Here is a 19,461-nt window from a genome sequence, read left to right on the forward strand (position 1 = left end):
CTTTACAATGGTTCTTGCCTTTGTAGATTATTTGTAGTTGTATTGGTAACATGATCTACAAAAAGCAACCAGTGAACAAAAATTGGTAACGTTAATTCTAGTAATATGAACATAACACAATTCACAACTTAATCATAAAACGCAAACAATAATAGAAAATCTTATACTGGTAACAAGATCCACAAAAAATAAGGAAAAATTCTCAAAGCTAGATCTCCAACAATAACAGAATTAATAAAAAATTAACAAAATTCTAATATTAGTACCATGGACAACGACAAAGAACACATTAAAAAAAATTATGCTACAAAATTAATATTATAATCTATGAAATTCAAGTATTATTCACAACAAAAAAAAAAAACAATAACAATTTAACTAACAAAAAAATTAATGAACAATAAGCGAATAAAAAGGCAGAGTCAACAACTCACAGTGGAGAGTGCAAATACTAGTGGAGTCGGCCGTCACTCAGTTGCGAGGGAGACAGATTGGAGACGGAGGTTTCACAGTGGAGAGCGCAAACAGTAGTGGAGTCGACCGTCACTCAGCAGTGACGAAGAGAGATTGGAAACGAAGGTTTCAGAATGAGAGAGGGGGCCGATTGATTTTGTTCTTAAATATTCTGTCAAAACACTGTGTTTTACTTCAACTCAAAATGTCTTTAATGCCCTTATATTCGGAAATGTCTTTTATACCCTTATTACATCAGCAACACATTAACAATTTTTTAAAGTTGTTAACAGATTGGTATTAAAATGATAACGCGCAAAATTTTAATAGTAAAATATAATTTTCGGCAAATCTTAGTACTGACGTGATATGTCAGTAAAATTTTAGTAATAAATTGACAATATCCCTTTTTATTTAAAGGAAGTTCTTTATATGTATTGAAGGTATGAGTATTATTAGTCTACAAAATCAGTAACAAAAACTCTCTAATATTTGATTGGTCAAGATTGAATATTAACATAATTTAGTCATTTTCATGAGAGTTCGAAACTCTTACACTATAAGTTATACCCTTAATTGAGAAAAGAAAAGTAGTTAAGGATCCAGATGATAAAACACCATCACAAAGTTGTTTAATGGGGAAAAAAGAATATGTACGAATAGAAAATGACTTTCAATTTACCGTAAATCGACATAACAGGTGGAATACAAAGTTTATAGCAGAACAGCCAACCACAATGAGCCACGTCGTCAGAACTGAGAGGCATCAATCTCAGGAAGTTATTGGATTCCTTTTTTTTTTTTTTTTATAATCCTCTCTACGCTTTACGCCCGGACTCCTCGCCGCGTTTCTTTTGCAACCTTCACAGGTCAGTTTCTTCCTGTACATTTTGTTAATGTTTGGTTGGTTCGTTTCGAATTGTTAAGGTTAAGCTTCTGTCTTTAATTTCTGTTTCTGTTTTGCCCGTTGCCGTTGTTGTTATTACTTGAAAATTTTCGCAGCTATTTAGGGTTTGGCTTTCGCAATTTCCAAACTCGAGCCTGCTTGTTTTTATTTACAGATCTAATGCTCCATAAAAGAAAGTTCATTAATGGACTCAATTTATCATCTTTATGAATATTCCTTTAAAAAGATGGAATTTTTAGCTGCTTCAATTAGTTTGATTAATTGAAAATCAGGGGATATGATTCGAATTATGAATTGTGTTTTATAGTGGGTGATATGATTGATTTGTAATTTTATATACACACGCATGGATGGGACTGATTGATATATTGTTGTGGCAGCTCAATTACGTGATCTTCATGAATTCAAGAAGCACTGTTGCATTCACTGTTTCCTGCAAATCGGGAAACAAGAACGATTTCTTTTACTGGATTTTGGTCTGCTTGCCCCCGACTTTCCTTGGAACTTTGATTGCATACATCAACTTCTTCTTGTTCAAGGCTATTGTCAGGTGTCCGTCGTCGTCTCTTCACATCTTGGAGACTTTTGGAGAGATCTGTCTATAGCAGTGAGTATTTTTTTAGCTTAGTTGTCTGCTGTGTGCTTGGCGAAGTTGATACAAGCAACATGGTTTCTTCGCAATTGTCTAGCTTGAATGGGGATTGTGCGGGGAAGCCTTTCCTGAATCAGTTGCTTCTTCCAAGGGGACCACCTGATGCTCTTTCCTCTGATTATGTTGAGTTTGATTTCTCTGATGTATTTGGTCCTGCTCCAGTTCAAGCATCTATAGAAGTTGGTGGTGAGATCTCTTATGCAAATGAATTAGCGTATGATCAGCCAGCTGTCATCCACAGCCGTTCACATTCTTTGGTTGGCCCTTCAAGTTATGTTAGCCAATCATTGAAGCTTAGCAAGCTCACCTTGCATGAGGCAGAAGATTCTTTGGGACTTGTGGAGGGAATCAATGAAGAGACACAGGAAGGGCCTAACAACCTATCTGTTGTTGATGCTGCCCTGGGGAAACCTACCGGGCACATAGATAATCTTCCTTCTGAAAACGAGTGTGTAGGACTTGAAGATTTTGAGGTTTTGAAGGTTGTTGGCCAAGGTGCTTTTGCAAAAGTATACCAGGTGAGGAGGATCGGTACTTTAGAAATTTATGCAATGAAGGTCATGCGCAAGGACAAGATTATGGAGAAAAATCATGCGGAATACATGAAATCTGAGAGGAATATACTGACGAAAGTAGATCACCCCTTCATTGTGCAGCTCAGATACTCATTTCAAGTAATGTCTTATCTTTATCACACATAAGATGTTTTGTCTTTTTAACCCTGCACCGGACTATGTGAATTCCATGCACTTTGCTTTGCCTTCATGATTCAGTTAATTAGTTAGTGATCTCAAGATTAGTTTGATCATGATAGCAGATTTCCATTGCCCTACTTATGGAGCTTTGCATATTGTATACAGCAGTTATATAAATTAATCTGTTCTGCAGACCAAATATAGACTGTACCTTGTGCTTGATTTTGTCAATGGCGGCCACCTTTTCTTTCAGCTCTATCGCCAAGGCTTGTTCAGGTATGATGTCATTTCTGCCCTTTGTGATTGTGGTATGATGCGAAATCCTTGTAACATGACCCTGCTGGCCGCTAACAATTGGCACCTTTGTCTACACAGGGAGGATTTGGCACGTATATATACTGCTGAGATTGTTTCTGCTGTTTCTCATCTCCATGCAAATGGCATAATGCACCGGGATCTCAAACCTGAAAATATTCTTCTAGATGCAGATGGTCATGTAAGATCCTGAAATCTGTTGTCTACTTTGTGTTTATGTACATGCTCACGTGCAAGCCTGTGTGACTGCCTGCTCTATTTGCTTTTGCTTAGCTTTATGTATTTATGTTGATGATATAGCCTGCCCCTGTGAGTCCTGGTGTTGTTTTGTACTTTGTTCCAGGTAATGTTGACTGATTTTGGCCTTGCGAAGCAATTTGACGAAAATACTAGATCAAACTCAATGTGTGGAACTTTAGAATATATGTCGCCAGAAATTGTCCTTGGGAAAGGCCATGATAAGGCTGCAGACTGGTGGAGTGTTGGAATCCTTCTTTTTGAAATGCTTACTGGGCAGGTTAGTATTTGTTTCATTGTCCATACTACATTTTATCTATACTTCTGCAAATTCCTTTGTGAAGTCCAAGATTTTAATTGAAGGAGATGGTCATTTTGCATATATTTGTTTCTCTTTCTAGGGAATGAGCTTAGTTTTTCTTGATTTTTTAAAATTTCTGTATGATTGGATGAACTCAATTTGACCATGCTCGTCCTTGATACAGAGAGACAATGTGATAACTGTAGAATGTTTCATGTTTCATTTTTAAATTGACTCCTGGTATCTCTTCCTTGTTTGCTATGTCTACAGCCGCCTTTTACTGGTGGGAACAGGCAGAAAATCCAGCAGAAGATAATTAAGGATAAGATCAAGTTGCCTGCGTTTTTGTCAAGTGAAGCACATTCACTTTTAAAAGGGGTAAATTCACTATTGTCAATATCTGTTCCTTTGCTTTCTAGATGAGCATGATCTTTCCATCTGTTGAATTAGTTGTCATAGTGAGGAAAAGAAATGGAAAAAAAGATGAACATGTAATTTCCATCTGTTGAGTTCGTTGGTAAAAATTGGCACATGTCCCTGAGGGATCCAATAGTTGTACGATTTAAGCACTTATCTATTTTGCTTTTGTATTAGTCTTTGATCCCATCCTCAAATAATTTAAATTTTAGTGCTTTACAATCTTCATCCTTTAGGCTGGTGAGACAAAAATGCAAAAATGTTCCATGATGCATTGCATGTCTGTCCATGAAAATTAGTAATGAAATTGAGAATAATATTTCTTTTGGTCTCCCTCTTCCAGCTGCTGCAGAAAGAAGCAAGCAAGCGCCTTGGCAGCGGACCAGGTGGCAGTCAGGAGATAAAATCCCACAAATGGTTCAAGATGATCAATTGGAAGAAATTGGAGGCTCGGGAAACTAGGCCAAGTTTTCTTCCTGAAGTCGCTGGCAAGCACTGTGTTGCTAACTTTGAGGAGTGCTGGACTAACATGCCATTGCTGGATTCTCCTGTTGCCAGTCCAAAATTTAATGAGAATCCGTTCAAGGGGTTTACTTATGTGAGGCCTGCGGCATCATTTCTTCAAAGGAACACTTGATATTGTCAGGGGACCTTTGAGCCCCTCGTTTGCAGGTTCTTGAAAAACTTGGATATTTGTTTTCGTTGTAGCTGAATTATGACCGAAAGAGAGAGGAAATAATGTTCTTATTCATGGAGATTGTTGAAGGAGAGTAATATCATGTAATCTTTATTTATATGCTGTGCCGAACTCTGGTTTCAAATATCTTTTACGCACCCGAATTTGGTTACTTTTTGTCAAGATTTGGACGAAACTCGTGCAGTTAAATTAAGTCTATTTTTGAAAAAGTTTTCTGTGTCATCGCCAATGTTTATGATATATTTAGAGCGTGTAATTGTGGAAATCCAAGTTGTAGATGATTTTATGAGACCACGAGGCCAGGGTGGCAAGGTTTATATGTGAATGCCAGGAACTAGAGACAATCCCCCCCTACCCAACCCAACAGCCTCTCTTCGTGGTTGAATTTTGACTCAGTGTAAGGTATAACTTAACCTTAACCGATCGCTATTCATGTACCATGTCAAGTGTACACCAAATCATAAATTTACGAGATCAAGTAAGCAAGTTTATTACTGCGGCCACAAAATACAGGAATACAAACACACACACACACAAAAAGGAGCTTTTTTTTTTCTTTTTTGCTTTTTTTTCCCTTGATTATTAGACATTGATACATAATCTCAGAGAAAAGGAATCAATCAATATAAAAGCACTAAACCATTTGACTGTCTTCATGCTCATGCTTTCCGTTGGTTGCGATTCCATTCGTGACAGCAGCAATTTCCTTGTCCTCACCAGATAGCTCCTCCAGTGACAGCCCGTTTGTTTCTGGGACCATGAAAGAGCAGAGGAACCCCAAGAAATTCACTACAGCTAGTGTAATGATTGATTGTTTAATCTGTTTGTCACCCTTTTGGGTATAATACTGTACCCCAAATGCACCAACAATAGCTCCTGCTTTTCCCGCCGCTGCCGATATCCCATGGCATGTTGAACGAAGCCTTGCAGGGAAAAGCTCTGCTGGTACTATAAAAGTTGTGCTGTTGGGTCCAAAGTTCGCAAAGAAGAGGGTCAGACCGTACAGAATCATAAACCACGCGTGGTTTCCGTCGCAGTATTCATGCAGTGGATCTTTCTTGGGATCGCACTTTTTTCCTCTAAGAGAATCATAGCGAGCTCCAAGAATTGCCATGCAAATGGACATGAGCAAGAACCCGCCAAGCTGGATTATGAACCGTCCAATCCTATCAATCAGGAAAACCGTGAACCAGTACCCGGGAACTGTCGCAAACAATGCTACCAAGAACATTGCTTTTGAGATTCTGAACACCTCTTCTATGGCATCCATTGCTGCAGCTTTACGTACAATTCCAGTAGCTGGGTAAATATCTTTCTGGGCAAGGTTGATAGTGTAGAATGCAATATCCAACAGGAACCAGGTACTGGTAGTACCGAGAAGATGAAGCCCGTGTTTCTGCACAAATTCCTTAGAAAATAACCCATATGTAGAAGCCTCAGGACTGACAGGAACTGGGTAAGCTGATGTCGCAACGGTTAAGTCCGTGTCAAGGACTTTGGCCATATCAACTGCAGCTTTCTTTTGGTTTCCCTCGACCAAGGCTGTGTACCGAGCCGTTTCTGGCATTTTCATCCGCCAATAGTATGTCAAAGCTGCCGGGACTGCCCCGAACATGAGCACAATCCGCCAAAGATAATCTCCTTGTGGTTGAGCAGATAACACGTGATTCCTGTTAAATGCTGGGGCATTATAAACATGTAAGAATATGCCGGAGAAAATCAAGGATATTACTCCCGCAAACAATATTCCCATTCCTTGCATTGCAAAGACGGCAGCAATGAAAGCTCCTCTGGTTCTTTTGTTGGCATACTCTGACATGATGACGGCCGAGAGCGGATAGTCCCCTCCGATGCCAAATCCAAGCCAGAAGCGGAAGAAGCAAAGAGAACCAATCACACTTTTAGCTGACGAGCCGAATGAAAGACCGGATGCCAAGGCACATCCCACCATAGTTACTAGAGTGATCCCGTAAACTTTCTTCCGCCCCAGCCTGTCACCTAACCATCCAAAGAATAGTTGCCCAGCCAATGTTCCGACCAAAGCAACTCCAGTTATGGCATTACTGATATTTTTTGGGAGAGTTCCTGGCTTGGGGCCTCCAGCAACAGTAGGATCATAGTAGTAAAGGCGACCTATGAGCTTGGTAACGGTAGTGATGCAGAAAAGATCATAAGCATCAGTAAAGAATCCCATTCCGGCTATAACAATAGCTTTGAAATGGTAAAGTTGTGTCCTGGCATTGTCAAGAGATGAGAAGATGGCTTGCGTTCCTTCTGCCATGCCTGTGGTGTTCTTGCAAGAGACTGATACTGCCTGAGAGATGAATTGCTAATGGAAGAGTTGAGGCATAATTTATGCTACTGGCTGAATCCTCTGCCTCTCTTGAAGTCTTTTCAGATATTTCGTTGGTACACAAGAAATTCCCTTTGTACTTAACGTCTTGTTGGAATCGCCGATAGTATCAAGACAGCAAATAGACAGCTGAAAACCATACGAGTCTTGGAAAACTTGGTCTTTATCGCCACGGACAAATCTCTGCACTTTGTCATTTTTGTGTTCTTTTGGCTACCTCAATGATTGTTACATGTATTTACTGTAATCTTCTGCTACCTATGAAGTGCAAGTCATTGTTATCTAGTTTTAGGATAAATCGCTTGAATTATCTGCCACCTTGTCTTGTTTCAGTATAGAATATTTCTCCGAAGTTTTAATATGTATATATACTTGGTATATGCCACACACCAAACACTTACTCCATTGGTTTCTTCACATACATGTTCTTTCAAATCCATAGGTTTTAAGGGGTTGTTTGGAAAGATTTTTTCTGCCCAACTGCTAGAATTACAGGAGCACCACACTTGAAGATGGACGTTGCATCAACCGCTGAAAGAAAAGTTTGTTTTCTCTATGGCTTATTGATGATTTCTCTTCTGCTTTGCGTCAACCGCGCAGGTCTCTCTTTCTTCCCTCTCTTTTACTTGTGCTGGAACTAATAAATTTTCAATCTTACGTTTGCCTGCTTGTTTCTTTGCAGATGCACAACCTGGTGACCCTACTGGAAATGTGAATCTAAGCCCATTTGAAAAGTGGAGAAGTGCTTATGAATGCATGCAAAATGTAATCCTTCCCCTTAAGTAGTCATGCTACCTGAGAGGAACATGAAAAATATAACACGTGTATCTATTACACATGTTGTCTAAACTTTCCAGTTTCCACTGCAAATCATAAGCAACAGATCCGCCATATGATATTATCTTGCACGAATTGTTTCCTCATACGCTTACTTATTCGTGCTGGATGTGATTAGGTTTCACATAGTTGCCCTGACAAGTATACGCTAAATGATTCCGGATGGTTGAATGTAACTGATGGTGATGCTGGAGATTTCTGCACCGGAGGGTGTTTTGAGCACACCAAGGCTGTGCTGACATGCATTCAACTGGTTAAAGATGACTACAAGTTTGTGAACAGGGCCACAGTGCAGGATGTCACCAACTTCATCGCCAATGGATGTGCTTCAGGTACTACTGTTTTAGAGTCTCATAACATTATTCAAGAAAAATATGAGTAGAGACTTTAGGCATTTAACATTTGTGTATTTTTCCCTTTTTTTTTTTTTGGGCAGGATTTAATGGAATTATAGTCCCAAGCAACGCTGGCGGGAGTAAAATTACTTTCTTTGTCTCAGTTTTACCTACACTCTTGTTAATGAGTCTGTTTACTGCATGAACTCTGTTTTCGTACTCTTTAGATTTATAAAACTATGTATGGGTATTGTAATTTGTACTTGACAATGGACTTCAATAAGCTCACTCATTTGAGAAGTGCGAGATTAAGACAATAAGACTAGTTTCAGTAAGTTCACAAGTTTGAAAATTAAGTGTAGATATTGTAACAATATAGATGAACAGCAGAAATCAAATCACAATACGATGTATGTTTTAATTTTCCTTTTTTATATCCCAAATTCCCAATTACAAAGTGCTTATTGCTTATATAAACATAACAGAAAGCTTTCTGAAAACTTGGTTCTCCTTTTCCTGTCATAACCTGGGCTTTTGAGTTTTGATTCCATATTGAGGGGTTAAAAATTTCTAAAAATAAAGCCCTTAAACGCAAGATTCAAATTTGAAACAACCTTGAAAGGATCCAAAATAGCAATGAACTGTGTAAACAATCATATGCCAATTACAGAGCATGATAACACCCAAAAAAAAAAAAACACAAAATATGATTTTTACTATATTTGTAACAACAAAAATTGCACTGGATATGGATACTAGAAGTGTCAAGTATTTTGACTTATCTCAAAAGTTTAGAGACGGCAGCTGTCTTCCTCTGGAGCTCTAGCTTGTTTGATCCGATAAGTTTGTCTATTTGTCGTCCATCTTTAAGGAAAAAGAATGTTGGGGTGGCCGTGACCCCCCATGAATTACTGAATTCCTGCGGAATCACCACATCACAGCTTATCAAGACTTTACACCATTGATTTGAAGAAAATTTTGATGCCCTGCACAGAAAGTGTTCATACTTACAGGAAGCCCATCCACATCCACCGTTAGACATATCATAGAAGGATATTTATCAGCAAGTTGAATATATACTGGTGCTATTTTCTTACAAGGACTACACCATTGAGCACTGAAATTTGCCACAACCTGTTGGACAGTTAAATTAGACCCATTTGACACAACTCACAAGGCTGATTAATTTCCCTTATAGGATAAAAAACTATCCAACATTATGTGGACTACTATTATTAGACTTACAATTTTGCCGTCCTTGATTGATTCTGATACCTTTGCCTCCCAGCTCACTATGGTAGTTATAAGGTGCACATTTTTACTGGCAAACTCTACATGATCACGGCACTCATCAACATCGTCCTCCTCAACATCGCGTCTGCAACACTGCAGTACACAAAATAATGTGAAAAATGAAAAAAAAAAATGAAAAATTATGTGTAAACCTGAAGCAGTATTGAACGAACAAGATGTATTTCATAAGGAAGCAGGGCACAGGACAGAACACTCACCTTGGTCAAACAATGTCCCATCCAGCATGCACAGTCACAAGCACAAGCGAGATGGAACTCTGGTGATTGATTCACAGCTGGTTCCTAGAAGAAGAAACAGCAAGCAGTCAAGTTCCACAAATCATAATCCCTCCGTTGTGTTTTACAATGACATTGCTATAATTTGCCTACAACAATTCATATGAGCGGTGGCGTACATTTCATATCTAAATTATGAGATAATTATTGGGTGCTACATTTTATCCCATTCTATTTATGAAAACCTCAAGTTTCCCAATCATCTTGTTATTGGTTTTGAAAATTTTCGTTTATAACCATTAAGTTATTGTGTATTATTTGACGCTTCAAGTTTCTGGGGTCAAGAATGAAAATTTGAGGATCAACAACAAATTACTTATAAAATGCTGGAAAACATATTGGAGCCATTTTGTTCCGATCCCAAATTAGAAGTGTGCTCCAGGATTCAAATCCATTGTCATAATTTGTGTCAAAATCTCCAACAACTAATAATGAAGAGGGAAAAAAGCTGCCATTGCCACAAAACAAACAACAAATGAAAAAAAAAAGTAGGATAAAAGAAAAAACCTGTTAATCCTGGAGATTACATGATGTGGTTATTGGCCTTCAAGAAAGTTAACATCACCCAAGAAAAAACCCATAAAGGCAAAGTTTGAATTACACAATAAGAAAGAGAAACAAGAAAACTAATTGAATTTATTATGATCACTTGATTTGATACGGTTTTTGGTACATTGGTTTTTAATTTGGTTGTGTTTTTTGAATTTCGACTCTCTTGGCTTGGTTCCTCTTTTTTTCTCTGACGTGTTGGTTAAGTTTTATAACGAACGCGTGAAAATAGGTGAAGGCCGTTAATACGGATAAATTTATGTCGTTGTTAATGAGCTTAGCTGGATCCTATTGAATTAGAATCATACCAACCAGTTATGTTCAAATATCAACCGTCTGATTCATCTCCAAGTGCCTCTGATGCATTCGTTTTATATTTTTTTTCCATTTTCGCCCAACAAACGGTTTATCGAAATTGTCAGTTATAATTTTTTTTTTATTGGTTCTTTTATAACAACAAAATAAGGTCATATTTTGTTTCGTTTTGAGAGTCTTGCTTAATTTCAATCAATGTAACTTACAACTCTTGAAACATGACAGTCGATCCCACTATCATGTCACAAATATTTACATATTTTACCATTACTGTAAGTTACATTAAATGTAACTTAATAAAATTTTATTTTTGATTGCCCTTGTTAAATATTCACTTTTTTATTTTTAATTATTAACGTTATCTTTTGACTGGATGAGCCTTATTACAAGGCAGCCCATTACAGTTTGGATTTTCAGTGTTATTTTTAGCCCATTTTAGGCCATGAAGATCCAAATATTAGTGAAATATAACAATAGGCACCATATATTAAAAATGAATGAGTGAGTATGAGGCAGCTGCAATATTTTCCAAAGTAAGCACAACAGTTACACACATATTTACAAAAAAAAAAAAAAAGAATAGTACCACAAGCTGAATTTGAAATTCACTAATTCAACGAATTCAGGGAGAATGGCCCAACATACAAATGTATCTTAGCTCAACATGGTTATTGAACAAACAAACAAAGTTGGCTTGAAGCATAATGCAAAATGTTCAAAGCAATCAGGGTGTTTGGACATTAGATTCAGTTCCAGAAGATGCCCTGTTCTTCAACTCAGGTTGTTGAATTTGTTCTATCATTCTAACAACGTCATCCATTTTTGGCCTAGAGTCTGGGACCTTTGCTACACATGACAATGCAATCTGTAGCATCTGCACCATCTCCTCTTCAACATCTTGGTACTTCAGTAGCTCAACATCAAACACCTCGGCTGTCCATTCCTCGCGAACAACAGAACGGACCCATCTTGGAAGATCAACCACATCGTCATGGCCCGAGTGTTGGAGAGGGGCTTTGCCTGTCAGCATTTCCAGGAGGAGCACACCGAAGCTATAAACATCGGATTTTTGAGACGCTTTCCGGGTCTCAGTTACTTCTGGAGCACGGTACCCTATGGTTCGAGTTGCGGTTGTTGGGAAATTGATCAGATGAGCCAAGCCAACGTCAGATATGCAACCATTAAGGTCTTGGGTGAGTAGGACATTGGAGGATTTGATGTTGCCGTGTGTGAATTTAGCACCACCCTCGGAATGGATGAAAGCAATCCCCCTAGCAGTACCAAGAGCAATTTTCATTCTTGAATTCCAATCCAGTGCAGTTCCACCGTCACTTCTATTTCCTGTTGTTTCAGGAAAACACAAAATTGAAGCAACAATTCAATATCACTGCTAAAGAGTTAATAGATTTGTTTGAATAATGATACTAATGTAGAGTGGAGGTGAAACTTACTATGCAAGAGCATGAACAAGCTACCCGCAGGCATGTAGCTGTAGACTACAAGCTTCTCATCCTTTGAGTAGTAATAAGCACGGACTGGCACCACATTTGAGTGCTTTCCAATCGTCCCTACGACTTCCATCTGCTGCTCAAACTCCCTCTTGGTCGCTGCAACTTCCCTCAATCTTTTCACTACCACGGTTGTACCATCCTCCAAAATGGCCTTGTAAGTTGAACCGTAGCTTCCCTTGCCAAGAACTTCAGCTGAAGCCCTCAACAAGTCCTCGAGATCAAAATTAAAATAAGAGCCATCCAAGAAACACAACTTATTCTTCTCGGCTTCCTGCACTCCACTTCCGAAGTCCTTAGGCTTCTCAGCGGTGCCCTTTCCCTTCAGCACACCACTGCCTTGGCGATCCAACTTCTTCAAGCAGCATAAAAAGAACAATGCTAGCAAAAGAAACAGCACTGCGCAGCCCCCAACAGCAATAGCAATGATAGAACCTGAATTAAGTTTCTTTCTGGAAGCATTTTTATGTGGGGAAATTGTTGGAAAGTAACTTGGGGAAGGAGAAGGAGAAGAGGAAACCGTGGAGCAGGGGGTGAGTGGTAGCCCACATAACATAGAGTTCCCAACAAATGAAGAATTAGGGAACGTTTGGAGGGAGTCAGGAATGGAGCCATTCAAGTTGTTATTGCTGAAATTCAAGATCTTCAGCCTGGGGAGATTGAGTGGGGGAATAGCTCCAGATATGGAATTGTTTTGAAGGTTCAACAAATGAAGTCGCGCAAGATTCTGAAATCCGGGTGGAATGTTTCCAGTGAATGCGTTGAAGGAAAGATCCAATGCATTGAGTTGGAGGGAACGAAAGGCCGGAAGGACACCGGAGAAATAATTATTTTGAAGATAAACGTATTGAAGGGAGGAAATGGAGGTGATATCAGAAGGAAGAGTTCCGTTGAGATAGTTGGATCGGAGACTGAGGATCTTAAGAGCATCGAGCTTTCCGATGCTGTTGGCTGGGATGGGACCAGTGAATCCGATGCCAGGAAGATGGATGCCGATCACACGGCTTCTATTTACATTACAAGTGACACCAATCCAAGAGGAGCAAACAGGGGCAGCAGCATTCCAGTTGAGCTTTCGGGCATGTGGGACGGCGTCAGCAAAGTCAAGCAGGGCTTGCTTATCGGAGTTCAGATCAGCAACAACCGTAGGAAAGATAGGAAGTACAGTGAAAAGGAAAATAGGAACAACCATGGAGATCTGGAGCTTCATGGATATTTCTTCAGTATGCTCTCCTGGATCAATCAAGAAAGGCCACAAGACAAAATTAGCTGAACATGCATCACATAAGCAGGAATCATTCTAAAGCAATATCAGCTCATGCATTTTCCTACCTTTCAGCATAATTGTTTTATGTTAAAAGTACGGTACGTGGGATTGAATTTTCTTTGACGAAATAAAATAGTAATGATACTTGATTGAACCTTTTATATCAGAAAAAGAAAAGCTGAGTTTAAATTAAAAAAAAAAAAATTCCAAGTAAAAATTCAAAAATTTGAGAAACAAGTATTAAAGGTACTCCACTAACAAAAGCAAAATGTTAATTCTATAAAGAAACCAAGAGAAAATTATTTGTCATCATAAAGAAGAAAAAGCAAAAGCTAATTTTCCTTTGTTCTGTAAAAGGGAGGATGTGCCACGCTAAAAGCAACCTTGCTCTCTCTTTTAATACTAATGAAAGGATATCACTAATATACAATCACACATCAAAGCTTTAGATGCCTTGATTGCAGGATCTACGCTTATAATTGACAAAAATAACTTCCACTGCTCATTTCTTTAGGAAGCAACAATGAGTTTACACTGGACGTGGAAAAAAGTGCGGCAAACAACTACAGAAAGTTGAAATTTTAGAATGATGATGACGGAGAAGCATGCGTGTGAACTATAACACAACTATAGAAACTACCTGGAGTGAAGATGTTATTGCAGGAAATAAGGCCAGTCCATATTCAAGTTTGGCACATGGGAAAGGCTAATTATGCTCTGTTTGCTTGTCTAGAAAATTAGGAATGGAAGAAAAGTGCTTGGCAATGTTTATACTTAGCTTTTACTTATCACTGTTTCATAAACTAGGCAGGGGACTCAGATAAAAAAAAGCGCCCTACGTAAACTTCTCAGCATATGGCAGTGGGATGAGCACCAGAGTGTAATGTACTGATCACTCCACTACCATGCCGAGGAGTACACACAAATTTACTTACAATCTTCAAGTGTCTTTTATTAGAAAGACAGCCCTCGTCCCAGAATCACTTAGCCTTTCTACGATGTCTTCAATATGCCTTTAAAGCTCTCATTAGTAATGAGTCATTACCCAACCAACAACCCCATAATGAAATAATGTCTTCTTGTTGAAATAAAAAAGCTATTCAAAGCAAATGTCAAACGTAAAAAAATAGAAATGAAAGCATGCACTTCATTGATTGTGTCATATTTTGAGTATGGAGAGTACAGAATAGCCAGCAAATTTCCAATTTGATGTAATATTTGTGTGGGTATGTAATCTTGGCCTTTTGATGCGGACCAGTGGGAATTGGTTGGTGTAACTAACTGGCCCAGTTAAAAAAATTGGGTGATTACTTGGCCAACTCACCCCTAAGTAATTAATAGCCTAAATTATTGCTTATGGTTGGGTTTAGGATCTGCTCGATGCAACTGCAACTTTCACAAGTGGAGCTACTAAAACTGACGGTTGGTAGTAAGGATGAATTAAGCAATCACATTATGTCATGGTTCAATGGGATTATGATGGCACATTAATGCCTTCTTCAAAAGGAAATTATGAATTCAAACAGAAAAATATTATCACATAACAATCTTTGTTTTGACTTCAAACCCCAAACAGCAGAAAGTTCAAAATTATCATAATCATCTTCATAAAGAGAGAAACTTGTGCTTGCTCACATGGTAGGCCCCTTTCTTTCTCTTTGTAATTATCTTTTTCTCATGGTATATACCATCTAGAAAGGGGGTCCTTTTCCTCTTTAAAACAAATCTTTCTGGCATTGCAACAGCACAGCAAAGATAAAGACACAGTCACAGCTCAGAATGCATTTGTTAACAAATAAATGCCACATCTTTAGGTCTTGCTAAGGTTAAGGTGTCATTTTCCAGTACTGTTAAGGGAGTCCACAGGAATTAAAGACCAGAAAGGAACCTTTAACTTACTTCAGAATGAGACTAAACCATCCGTTCAAAACAGATGGTGGGTGTTGGCACCCGGTTACCGCTTGTTCTTGTCCTTTTTACAGTAAACAGAGTATTAAACAAGTGCCAAGAAAAAGTAACACTTCTAAAATAAAGCATGCTCGAAAGCCCGCAATACTTCAATTGTACGCTTTATTTGTGTCTGCTTTAAATGCTGAAAATTTGGAATTCCAAACGATGTTTATCAACAAGGTAATACAACCTCGCCAAACAGTCTGATATGGATGAAATGTGCTCCTGCATCATTTCTGTATATCTGAGATTGTCAAAGCCTTATGCAACCTTTAAAAACTCCTGCGAGAAACAAAATGAAAACAAGCCAAGGGGACTGAAACAGTCACTGTGCTAGCTTTTTTCAAGCTTCTTAATTTCTTCACGGTGTTTTCTTTCAGCCTCCTGAAGTTCTCTCTCAGCATCCTCCTCATCCTCTATTCTGTCAAGATCATCGAATTCTTTGGTTGCTGCCATAGCTTTCACTACAGGATCCCTTAGCTCAGCTATAAGGCCATCTCCAACCTTGTACTCTTCTTCATCCCCAATCAGGAATAATCGCTGGTCAGGTCCTGATTTCATGGGAATGTCAATTGCCAACAGCTTCGTATCATGCTGCATATTCAAACAACATAATTCTTCAATAAGCTAGATTCATGCTTTAAGAATTCATGAAGAGATCTCTCTCTTCCCATACTCATACATTCACATAGTTGCCATATTCCGTTTCCTAATGAACTGATGCAATAGCAATACATATTTTGTAACACCAAACAATAATTAACTAATGTAACATCCTGAGAAAAGAAATGAGTGTGGCACAGAATTTGTTAGATGAGACTCAACTCATCAGTGAATAGGGTAATATACAGGGAAAACCATATTGGTGCGTGACAACATAGAGTTTAGCAATCAATTCAATCATCGCTTGATATATATCAACAATAGAGGAAAGGCCATCAACAAAGTTAAATTTCAAGAACGTCACAAGGAAAGGTCAAGGCAGAATGAGAAAAAAATGCCTCACTCATAAACTGGAAGTTATATTTATGTTCTCTGTAAAAGCAACCTCACCTGGTATGGGAGTTCATGAGGAGCCGTATGCATGCTATGGTGTTGGGTGTGAGGAGAATGGGGAGAATGAGAAACAAACCTGTCCTTTTTTCTTCTTGACTTCAACACTGACTAGACCTTTTCTCTCAGAACCTCGTATTGGGAAAATGAGAAAACAGCGCTTGTTCCGGAACCTTGGCTTGAAGTTCTTCATTGTAATTCCACCTCCGGACATAACATACGCTCTCAAACTTGTTCCTGAGAGAGGGGCACCCATTACCTCAAGAATGCCAGCAGAAGTATTGAGCTTTCTCATAGCCATTCGATAAACTTTATCAGGATTGATTGTGAACCTTGAGCGAATGTACAACCCCTTAAAGAAATAAAAAACACAGACACTCATAAGATATAAGCCATAAGACACAGCTCTCCACAATGATGTCAGCAACATTCCAGCATAAACTGGGAAAAACTCAGGATCTATAGATGTGGGCTTTACAAATGAATTGATAAGAGGGAAGGTTTTATGCCAATGAGCTAACTAGATGACACTGCTAGAGGTTTCAGATTCAAGCTCAGATGTCTGCAGTAATAATAATTTGTTTGAATTTCCTCTCATGTATCACCAACGATTCACCATATTGACTGATTCTGGCTTAAATGCTTGTGTATTGTGCACCATTATTCATGATGCTTTGCTCTCCAGTAAGCATCGGAAACTTATAAATCAGGAGGCCAAAATTCACAGATTTATGATGCTGTTACAAAATGCTACAAAAAGGTACTTCTAGATCCAAAACAAAAGCTTGTAAGACAACAATTTTAGGAAAAAATAAATCATTCACTAAACTTGCAATATCTGCAGATAATTACAACTTTCATATTTAATAAACTACAACAACAAGTAGATCCATCTAACAGGAAATCAGAAAAAAAATATTCCTGATGATTTCCACTTATTTGCCTATTCAAGTATAAGAAAAACGAACAAGTACAACAAATAGAATTCCTCAAATAACATATTGAGATCCAGATTGTAATAAGAGAACATATCAACTTAAGAAACAGAGTTGGAGTTGAAATACTTAAATCTTAAGAATACCAGCAGACGAGCACACATTTTATCAGTGTAACTGCAAACGCCACCTCATCCATGGATCAATCACCAGTAAAAAAAGAAAGGGGAGCTTCTTATTAATAGTTTAACACTACTCTTTCAGCCAACAGAAAATAGTGATAAGTATAATACAAACAATTCATTGATCACCACAAGCATATTACGTATAGCATGTTCCAAGTTCTTGTCACACCTAAGGACAAAATAAAGTATATCCAGAAGAACCTTAAGTGCCCTTTAACAACTCAATTAGCAAACAAGAATAATTTAAATAAACTAACACCCACACCAAAATTATCCTTGCCACTAATTGCAAGCCCCTCAGTACACAGCAAATATAAATTCCAAATGCAAAGGAAGTCAAGCAAACCAAACAAGTGAAAATGCATTAGACATTGTGAAGCAGAACTTACTGCAAAAGCAACAATAGCAGTTGAAAGTGCAAGGAACCCATACTTGGCCATGCCTTCTGAAATCCCCACAAAAGTATTTGCAATGCCAAACATAATCCTCCACAGCAACATACAAACCACAACCCCACCGGCACCAAACAGAAGCAGATAGTTCCCCTTGAAAAAAGCATCAATTTGCAACCCTATAGCTTCACGATACCTCGAAAAAGTAGAGGAAACGACAGAGGCCGGCTTCTCAAAAACCTTTTTTGTAAAATTCCCATTAAGCTTCTGACCAAATTCACTTTTAAAGGAAAAAAACCTGAACCCAGGAGAAATTTTCACATTGGGTTTGCGGGAATTTGATAAAATCTGAGCTAAACCAAGATTTGCAGAAGTGAATTTTGAAGGTAGCTTAGTGGAGTGGATGTGAGAAGTTGAAGTTGTGAAATTTGAGGACCCTCTTGATGAAAAATGAGAATAAAATGCTGAGGAGAGTGAGGGTTTTGATTTGGAAGATGGGTTGACTCTAAGAAGGTGGTCGAAATGGAGCCTGAGTAGGCCATTGATGATTGCTTTCGAGGGTTTCGACATAATGAGAGACAGATTAGAATTAGATTCACAAAACACACAAACTCGAATGCAATTCAATGAAACGCAAGAATTTTATGACAGTGAATGGGAGAAAGAACCAAGAAAAATTGTACCTTTGATTTGAAATGACCAGACATAGGAACAAAGAGACAAGTTCAGTGATTATTAATCATCGCAGGAAGTCGTTATTTTTGTGCTTAGAGATTCGTAGGAACTCATTTGTTCCTATGACGTTGGAAAAGAGACACAAGGCACCGATTTTTTTTTTTTTTTTTATTTGAGGGAGGAGAGTAAACTTTTCATTACCGGCCTAAACGGCCAATAATTCACGATCACGGTAATGAAAATTCAATGTGGGAATAGATTCGAATACAATACTTGAACATAAGATTAACAATAGTTAACTTAATTCTTAGCTTATTGACCTTTCAAATCATCATATTCATCACCTTACCATGCAATCCATAAACATCATAGTACATTAGAATGATGAAATTATTCTTTTCTTTGTGCAATACATTTCTTCTTTTTTTTTTAAAAAAAAAAAACTCCTTTTATGATTAATTTGCCTATCAGGTTTATAGTATGAATGAATTGTTCTGTCGCAATTCAAGTTATTTAATGTACAATGTTGTCGTAGAAGTAGATTTCTTGTAATTTAGAAGAAAACCAATCTAGCATTTAACCAGTAATATAGCAAATCTCTTAACAAGACTTGTCGAAGTAGACTTAACGAAAATAGATTCTCCTTATTTGAGAGCAGGCCTCTCCTTTAATAGAGCAAATTTTCAAAAGAAATGCACCATTTAGGCCACATTGAAACAGGTCTCTCTTTACCGAGCAAGTTTTTGAGTTTGACAGCAAGTCTCTCCTTCGATGGAGCAAGTTTCCAAGACTGCTATTCACAGAAACGTGGAACCTCGTTTGTTAAACATATAACCATTATCAA

At 38.1% G+C, this 19,461-nt stretch overlaps 5 protein-coding genes across 6 annotated transcripts; 1 reads left to right on the plus strand and 4 right to left on the minus strand.

Moving 5' to 3' along the window:
- Positions 1 to 1,154: 1,154 nt before the first annotated feature.
- On the plus strand, positions 1,155 to 4,771 carry LOC18044871 (serine/threonine-protein kinase AtPK2/AtPK19). Its single transcript, XM_006435894.2, has 7 exons — positions 1,155 to 1,322; positions 1,741 to 2,686; positions 2,901 to 2,983; positions 3,083 to 3,203; positions 3,366 to 3,539; positions 3,831 to 3,938; positions 4,321 to 4,771. Exons 2-7 carry the CDS (start codon positions 2,027 to 2,029, stop codon positions 4,612 to 4,614), a joined length of 1,440 nt encoding a protein of 479 aa, XP_006435957.1. The 5' UTR covers positions 1,155 to 1,322; positions 1,741 to 2,026; the 3' UTR covers positions 4,615 to 4,771.
- Positions 4,772 to 5,308: 537 nt separating this feature from the next.
- Positions 5,309 to 6,955, minus strand: LOC18044872 (probable inorganic phosphate transporter 1-3). The gene has a single exon (XM_006435895.1). It carries the CDS (start codon positions 6,953 to 6,955, stop codon positions 5,309 to 5,311), a length of 1,647 nt encoding a protein of 548 aa, XP_006435958.1.
- Positions 6,956 to 8,947: 1,992 nt separating this feature from the next.
- On the minus strand, positions 8,948 to 10,421 carry LOC18044873 (thioredoxin H-type). The gene is made up of 5 exons (XM_006435896.2): positions 10,296 to 10,421; positions 9,711 to 9,794; positions 9,445 to 9,585; positions 9,211 to 9,333; positions 8,948 to 9,118 (listed from the first exon to the last, which is right to left on the minus strand). Exons 2-5 carry the CDS (start codon positions 9,729 to 9,731, stop codon positions 8,978 to 8,980), a joined length of 426 nt encoding a protein of 141 aa, XP_006435959.1. The 5' UTR covers positions 9,732 to 9,794; positions 10,296 to 10,421; the 3' UTR covers positions 8,948 to 8,977.
- Positions 10,422 to 11,235: 814 nt separating this feature from the next.
- LOC18044874 (probable inactive receptor kinase At5g58300) lies at positions 11,236 to 14,467 on the minus strand. 2 transcript variants are annotated; one of them, XM_006435898.2, is made up of 3 exons: positions 14,068 to 14,467; positions 12,104 to 13,393; positions 11,236 to 11,993 (listed from the first exon to the last, which is right to left on the minus strand). In XM_006435898.2, the coding sequence occupies exons 2-3, from the start codon at positions 13,368 to 13,370 to the stop codon at positions 11,377 to 11,379; spliced, it is 1,884 nt and encodes a 627-aa protein (XP_006435961.1). In that variant the 5' UTR covers positions 13,371 to 13,393; positions 14,068 to 14,467; the 3' UTR covers positions 11,236 to 11,376. The 2 variants fall into 2 exon arrangements, with proteins under 2 accessions (XP_006435961.1, XP_006435960.1); XM_006435897.2 differs by lacking the exon at positions 14,068 to 14,467 and adding an exon at positions 13,493 to 13,594.
- Positions 14,468 to 15,311: 844 nt separating this feature from the next.
- Positions 15,312 to 18,840, minus strand: LOC18044875. The gene is made up of 3 exons (XM_006435899.2): positions 17,940 to 18,840; positions 16,510 to 16,782; positions 15,312 to 15,971 (listed from the first exon to the last, which is right to left on the minus strand). The coding sequence occupies exons 1-3, from the start codon at positions 18,510 to 18,512 to the stop codon at positions 15,711 to 15,713; spliced, it is 1,107 nt and encodes a 368-aa protein (XP_006435962.1). The 5' UTR covers positions 18,513 to 18,840; the 3' UTR covers positions 15,312 to 15,710.
- Positions 18,841 to 19,461: the final 621 nt, after the last annotated feature.

Source organism: Citrus clementina, unplaced genomic scaffold (assembly GCF_000493195.1).
Source record: "Citrus clementina cultivar Clemenules unplaced genomic scaffold, Citrus_clementina_v1.0 scaffold_4, whole genome shotgun sequence".
NCBI lineage: Eukaryota > Viridiplantae > Streptophyta > Magnoliopsida > Sapindales > Rutaceae > Citrus > Citrus x clementina.